Genomic DNA, 7,835 nt, shown 5'->3' with positions numbered 1-7,835 from the left:
AATAAAAAATAAATGTTAATAAATTAAAGACATTTAAGTTTATTACTACAATGCATTGGAAATCAGTTCGAAATATAATGTAAAAATTATGGCATTTGTTGTATGGTTTTATTTGTTAGATATGGTAAGATCAAGATCTTTGACATGGGACAGGACATTTGATGTAGGCTATTAAAAGTAAAACATTTGGTCTAAATTACTGTAAATTTTACAGGTAAGCTACACGCTGAAAGAAAGGTCAGGGGCGGGGTCCCAGCAGGGAACTCATACATGTCAATGCCCATGACCACCTCCTTCCTTATAAAGACGTCGATCACATTCCAGCAGGCGGGGTTCATGAAGCTCCGCATTTCTCAATGAGTCTGTCGAGAGCGCAACTGGAACAGCAACTGGATTGAGCGTGGAGCAGCCAACATCACTGTCCACTCCAAAATGGATTACAGACGGATTAAGCGTATTTTATTTGTCAATGTATTTATGAACTTTGTATTTATTTCTCTTCAGAAAAAGGAAGGTAGGCTACGTGGAATTTACTCTTTGAAACTTTCTAAACCTTATCTCTCAGGTTCACACATGGTTTATAGGCTACTTTTTTAAAGCTCTGTGCTATGCCGGGTATAGCCACCTAAATGTCTCTATAGAGATAATTTGCGTTGTTGCAATTTTATTGCCAATGTTTGGCATCGTGTTAAATCAACCTGCGCGAGAAAAAAAAAAGTGATTTAATAGGCTACTGGCTTCGTCGATCCGGTGCAAGTTTGTGCATAACATTTCATTGTGAATTTGAATAGGCTACCTCGTATTGTTAAAATTATTTAAAATATAGTGTATGTCTTTAATAGGCTGTTTTATATCTAAATATCATATAGCATTTAATGTAGGCTATCACACGCGAACGTAAAACAAACTCTAGTTTTTAAATAAATCTATAAGCGAAGTGTGAAAGTTCCTTAGCGACGAAACATAATAACTGGACCGTGCCTTTCTGTTATGAATTGTTCATTTTTATTTAATTATTATTATTATTATTAATATTATTTTTAATTAGTAGTATCAGACATAATTTCCACGTTTGTTCCTAGTAAGAATGTTCGTGAATTGTTGCTTATAAATTACTGATGTGTATCCTGACAAAAATATGTAGGCTAATATGAAATATTTTTTTGCGTTATGTCAACAGAGGTGCTGTTGGATATGGTGGCTTCGGGAGCAGAGCTGGGTTGGTTGACATCGCCTGTTGAGCACGGGGTGAGTTTACTGTAGCCTACTTCTATCGTCTGTTGGCTGCATTTCGTTTCGTTTGTTTCAAGCTATTTTTGAATGAACAGGTTTTTCGTTATTGGATACGGATAATTCCGATTTTACCCTCAAAACATTCCTGGAAAAGTTTAGAAGATTGCACATACTTTGCCTGCTGAACACTTGTAGTCCCGTGCGATTTTAAAGCCCTGCGTTAGCGATTGTAAAAGTGAGGGTGTAATTAATTTTTAAAGGTTGGCGCATATGGTGCTTTTTGTGACGTGAGCTGAAGCTATAATGTTAACTAGAATTTAGAAGCGTAATTGGTTTTGAAATCAAAAGGATGTGTTTTAAAACATGGTAGCTGGTTTCTAACTGGTATACCAATTTGGATCAGCAACAAACCATACTGGTCATAGAATGTTAGGGTAGTCAAGCTGGGTATTGAAGAATGATAGCTGGTTGACAAGTTTAGATCAGCTAGTGTATTTTTAAACCATGTTCCAAAAGAGCTACTGGGTTTTCCAGCAGGGAATGATCTGGGATGGCAAGTAGGCCTACAGACTTGTTAAGTTTTCTTCCCACCAATAACCAGTCTAAAACCAAAGGTTTTCATCTACCTTAATATGTGGAAAAAGTAAATGCACAAAGTAATTCAATCTAAAGCATTTTCCTTCAGACCATCATGGAAAAAGCTGACAAATTAAGAATGTGAACAAGGTGTCAGCATGCTAAACTTTATAGAAAGTTAACTGAACTCTTAATGAGCTGCTGTTTATTTAAAGAGTTCAATGTCTTTCAAATGTATGCAATGCTTTAAACCACAAAGTTCCTTTTATATGGAAGCATTCGTTGCAGAGACCGTTTTACTGCCATGCCACACACTACGAAAACAATGCACCTCTCCTGTAATTAATATCATGGTGCACATGAAATGAGAGCTAAGAACACACAAGTTCACTGCATGTGAACAGATATGTTTCAGCACATTACATCAGTCATGCAATAGAAAGACTGCTGCATTGTTCCTTGCCAGAAGTTGGTGCATGGGTAATTGACCAGCATCCTTACTACTACTTAAAATTCCACGGTCAGGACATTTTGTGTTATTTTTGTCCTCAGCATTCGCTGGCATCTTTTCTTTGAATTTTTTTTCCACAATCTTGGTTTTGATTTCTTGCTAACATCCAATTTTTTATTTCACGTTGCAGTGGGAGATAGGCCAGTGGGCTGTGAATGGCTCGCTGTTGTATAACTATTATATATGTAACGTGGAGGAACGAGAACAAGACAACTGGCTTCGTACTACGTTCATCCAGCGCCACCCAACCGTCTCTCGGGTCTTCGTGGAGCTGCGATTCGTAGTCCGTGACTGCAACTCTTTCAATGCAGACTCGCTTACCTGCAAGGAGACCTTTAACTTGTACGCCTCTGAGGCAGATGCGGACATTGGCACAGCTTTCCGCAAGGGCCAGTTCCGCAAAGTGGCCACCATTGCTCCAGATGAAATATCCAGCCTTGGGGAAATGAAGATGAACATTGAGATAAAAGTAGTGGATAATCTTTCTCGCAAGGGCTTCTACTTGGCCTTCCAGGACATTGGGGCCTGCGTTGCCATCTACTCAGTCAGGGTTTACTATAAAACATGTCCAGCAACAGTGAAGAGCTTGGCAGTGTTTCCTGAGACAGTGGCAGGGGGAGAGAATCAAGCCCTGCGGGAGGTGGCAGGAAGTTGCGTCTCAAACGCTGTAAGTGAGGACCAACCTCGCATTTATTGCACCGCGGATGGGGAATGGGTCGTGCCTGTGAGCCAATGCCAGTGCAGACCTGGGTTTGAAGCCATGAACGATGCATGCCAAGGTAAGACATAAGTTTCTTTGTTTGGTTTCCACAGATTGAGGCCAGCACCAGCTGTTGTCACTTAAGATTTCTGGTTTAGGTCAGGAATTTGAATATTGACTAGACTTCCACAAAGATTGTGATTAGCATTTCGGTTGTAGTATATCATTATATGAATTACTGTATTATTTTTCAAAAATGTTTTGTATTATTGTGAATTTTGTCTATCCTTACCATACATGCTTGTGGCTTGCGATAATTTTTTGGCACTATATATAAGAACTATAATTATTATAAGAATTCTTATGGCTCTCATTTCATACAATGTAGCATTCTTTTCACACTATATTTTTCACATTTTAAGTTGCTTACAATAATTTTTGGCTATATATATATATATATATATAGAGAGAGAGAGAGAGAGAGGGAGATGGATATATATATATACGTGTTGAGAGATCATTTTTATTCTTTATACCTCTATAAAATGTAGCATACTTTCTACCCACTTTATTTTACACATTTTAAGTTGCTCGTCAGTCATTTTGTTCATGCTGTTACTTTTAAAATTTCAAGTGCTTTGAAACCTGTTTACTTTTCTTCACTATGCGTTTGACTCCCATAACCCCCAGCATTCTTTAAAACATAAGTTTAGACATCAACGACTTTTGCAAACCTATTGTGCTTAAGGCAGAACGTTTCAATGACTGCTTTAAATCTCACATTGAGGATGTGACAATTTCTTTTTTTTATTAGGCGTATGTCACAGTCACCTGTTTTTTTTTTTTTTATCCTCTTGTGTTCTTGTCCCTGCCACACCAGAGCAAGATCAGCCACGTGACAGTCCTAAAGTGCTTTGCGACTATAGAAATGAGAGAACTGGCGTGTTGAGACTTGTTTAGAGTAATTCTGTTTTAAACGTCCTCTAACCTCAACACTTTAATATATTTCCACAATTCAGCCACATGCAGTGACAGGTAAAATGCAGGCAAATGAAACTCAAAAAGCAAAGCGATTACACATTACAGTTGCCAAGCTCATGCCCATGCATTTTTTGGTTCGCGCACATTCCTTGTTTTATAGACCAGGAATTGTGGGAACAGGTGTGTGTGCATGGTTTAGAATGGAAAAAGATAAAGTGTCAGACTTTGGAGAGGGAGGAGATTGTAGTGGAAAGGTGGAGAATGGAATGTAAAGGTAGCAGAACAATGTAGTGCTGTGTTCAGAGACAAGCCCCCCTCCGCAGACCCCCCCTGCCAGCGCCTCTTTCACTCGGCTGATGCATTCTTGCTAGGTTTATTAAGGAGCCTTCCCAACTACTGCCGGCCTGAGGAATTCCCTGAGGAGAGCTCCAGGCCAGAGCTGACTCACGTTGATGGATGTACTGTTGATTAAAGGCAATCACTGTCAAATAGCCAGATCAGTGGACTATGAGTGTCAGTTTGACAGTTTTCCACTAATAAAACACACCCTTTCTCAGACATAATGAATAAAAGAGTGCATACCTTTGTTGACCACTCAAAGACGTGCTGCCTGACCTATGCTAGATTGCACTAGGAATTCATGCCCACACCCTGTCACTCGCAGTAAACCGAGGTTGCCAGAGTTGGATAGCTATAGTTTCTGGAATGTATCAAAGTGCTATTGGCCTCCATATTGTTGATCTATAGGAAAAATATAACACTGATTATGCCGGATGATCTAGTTGCATATTTCAGTAGAAAAATCCTTGTGCTTTTCCTGCACTGGAACATGTTAAGCCGAGAGTTATGGGTGACCAAGTTAGAGTTTTGTGCGTATAATGTGTGGTGAGTGACTGGCTGGGTAGTAATTGACTTGGGTGTGTGTCCTCAAGAGCCATAAGTACTGGTTTTGGATGGATCTTCTTCCTATTCTGTTACTCTGGTCTTTTCTTTCTTTTTTGCTTTCTTGTTTTCTTGTTTTTAGTTTCACACTTTTATACACTCTCCCAAACTGATCGTGATCCCTAAAGTCTTCCCAAATTAAACCAACTAGGCATGGTTTTTATTTATTGTTATTGGCTGTTCCAATGACAATATGTTATTTTTGGCCTTGACTGCAGGTCTTGGAAGTGATATGTATTAAAAGTTTAAACATCCACTTTCACACGGCCCTGCAAACACTGTTGAAGCTCTTCTGGGAGATTTCAATTGGTGTCTTGTAAATAAACAGCTTTGCTTATCCCCATCTGTCTCCCAGAGACAAATAGACGCTTTTAGGTCATCCCTAGTTTACATGCAAAAACATTTTAAATAGACGTTAGCTCTGACTCACATACATGTACGGTCAAAAGTTTGTGAAATTTTGGAATTCCTTGCTTGAGAAAGTGCACAGAGCACTCAAATACCTCGAGTCATTGGGTGACAGCGCAGAAGGGGAATACAGAAATCATCCAAAAGTGAGATATCTGAGTTTGCTGGGCTACAAGTAAACAAAAGTGAAAAATTAGATGCTTAGCTAAAATATGAGCAATTGTGCAAGCTTAAAATTAGTGCTAAAAATAGTTCAGCAGTAATCCACCAGAATAGAGCTGATGAAAGCAGTGATAATCTGTACCCTGAGGTGTAATTATTATCTGCTTTATGTGATGCTAATGCCCTCTTCTTTTGCCTTATTTAATTCTTGTATACCTGTTAAGCCACGGAAACCATTTATCTCCACCTATGGGATTCTTAATCTTACTTAACTAGCAGGCAACCGCAACAATTCATTGCCGGTTCTTTCCGTCGCGGTACCATTTGCCTGGGCAAGTTTAGATAATGATGAGCACTTCCAAATGGGTTTGGTTGACTTCTTTGATCCTCTGTCAACCTCATGTGCCAACATCAAATGAAACGAGAGTGGATGACGTGGTTATTCTGATCATTTCAGGATAATGACTGCTGAAACGTACAAATTAAATCAAACTATGCTCGCTGGAACTCAAAATGTTTGCGTTGACCATGTAGGAGGAGGTGAGCAAATGATAAAGTGAGTCACCATATAAGGAGGGAATTCTGTGGATTTTTCCACCTTAGTAATTGGTCACGTACAATTCTGCCATTTTTGCATGTATAATTTTGTTACTTTTTTGAGTTCACTGACATATTCGGTCCACCAATGAGGTGGAATATTTAGGGTTGATGCTCTGTGTACACTGCGGCTCTTACATGAGAGGAGTTATGTTTAGGATTGTGTGCATGTGCTGAGTATATTGTGCCGCTAGTATGTGAGATCAGCAGTTTCCTGCCTCCGAGTCAGCTCTGTGTCCCCTGAAACAGGACAAGCTATAGCGGAAACCGGAGGCCTGCTAATCCTCAGTGACCCTTCAACTCGTCCGCTCAGGGTTTTCTATTGTCACTCTCAGTCACTTGCTTCATTCACTTATTTTGTTTATGCCTTTGCTTAACATTTTTGGCCTTAACCAGACTTTTCCCATCTGTGTTGCCATCTCAAAGTTTGGACGATGGGCTGATGTTTTGTATGGGCCAGAGCGAGGGCAAACCAGAGCACTATAGTTGAGCTCATTCAGTCGAGAGATTTTGTTTTCTTTTTTTTTTCGTCGTGCTTTTAGGTTTCTTAGTTAACTCCTTTCTTAATGAACAAATCTTCTGGATGAGTCTTAGTGTTTGTGTCCTTTTGTGTTCTGTCATCTTCTCTTCCTCTTGCCCTCTTTCCTTTAGAATGAGTGAAAAGTGTGAAAAAAGAGGGATTAGAGCATTTATTGTGTCTGTTAACGACTAGATGAAAGAGTGAGTGGAATTGTAAAGCGTAGATGTAATTCTCTTACAAACTGTTCCATTGGGCTGATAATCCTTTGCACTAATGCTCTCACCACACTTAGAGACCATTCCCTCCCCGCTGGCTTCATGTTACCACTGCATCCCCCTCTATATATACGAAAACACACTCACAGCTCTGGCTTTGTCCCGTCTAGGGATGTAACGGTATGAAAATTTCAACTAACCGTCAGGGCATTTTATCGTGATTTATCGCGAAACCGGTAATCGTTCCATCCCTAGTCCCGTCTGACCATAAGAACCACTCCACTGACCATTCAGAGATCTTTTCTGTGCAAAAAGTATTTTGTTGGAAAATTTGTTAAAATATGCATAAACCTTTCAGCAAACCTCAAATCTGGTAAAATCAAAAATATTTAGGGATGAACTGATATTAAAACACTAGCCAATAATGATAACCTGAATTTTATTTTAATATTTAGTATTTTATTTTTATGCCTGATAGTACTGATGATTTAATTTTTAGCTAGTGTCTTTTTTGGCATTAAATCAATGTTATGTTAAGTGAATTAAGTAATCCCAAAATATTAGTTACATTATGTATGTATTTAAAAATAATATTTCTAAAAACAGACAGAAAATCTAATAATAGAAAGAAATAGACAGATAGACCATCCACATAAAATATCCAGTGTCAACGTAAAATTGTCAAAATTTATATGCTAAATTTATATGCACTGATATGATAAATTAAAATCAATACTATCGTCCGAAAACCTGATCTCACCTTATATTGTGCATCCCTTAAAAAACAAAAAACAAAAGTTCATTTTATTTATTTATTAAAAATTAAACAATTACACTAACATATGTACATACATATAAATAATTGTTTTTATACATAAATATATAAACACACACACAAACACACAAACATGTTAATTAACAAATAAATATTTCTTTATGATATTTCTGATATATAAACTTTTTACATTGTTTTATATACATATATATATA

General features: G+C 38.1%; 1 protein-coding gene across 1 annotated transcript in view; it reads left to right on the top strand.

Moving 5' to 3' along the window:
* The first annotated feature begins 343 nt into the window (after positions 1-343).
* LOC107716125 (ephrin type-A receptor 2-like) overlaps positions 344-7,835 on the top strand; it is a 23,591-nt gene continuing 16,099 nt past the window's right edge. The window contains exons 1-3 of the mRNA XM_016522463.1: positions 344-514; positions 1,181-1,248; positions 2,451-3,099. Of these exons, the coding sequence (XP_016377949.1) occupies positions 433-514; positions 1,181-1,248; positions 2,451-3,099 (799 nt within the window). The 5' untranslated portion in view covers positions 344-432. The remainder of the gene's footprint in view (positions 515-1,180; positions 1,249-2,450; positions 3,100-7,835) is intronic.

The sequence above is a fragment of the Sinocyclocheilus rhinocerous genome, unplaced genomic scaffold, assembly GCF_001515625.1.
Source record: "Sinocyclocheilus rhinocerous isolate Xijiao unplaced genomic scaffold, SAMN03320098_v1.1 scaffold148, whole genome shotgun sequence".
NCBI classification, from domain to species: Eukaryota; Metazoa; Chordata; class Actinopteri; order Cypriniformes; family Cyprinidae; genus Sinocyclocheilus; species Sinocyclocheilus rhinocerous.
This window is presented reverse-complemented; position numbering and strand designations above follow the sequence as displayed.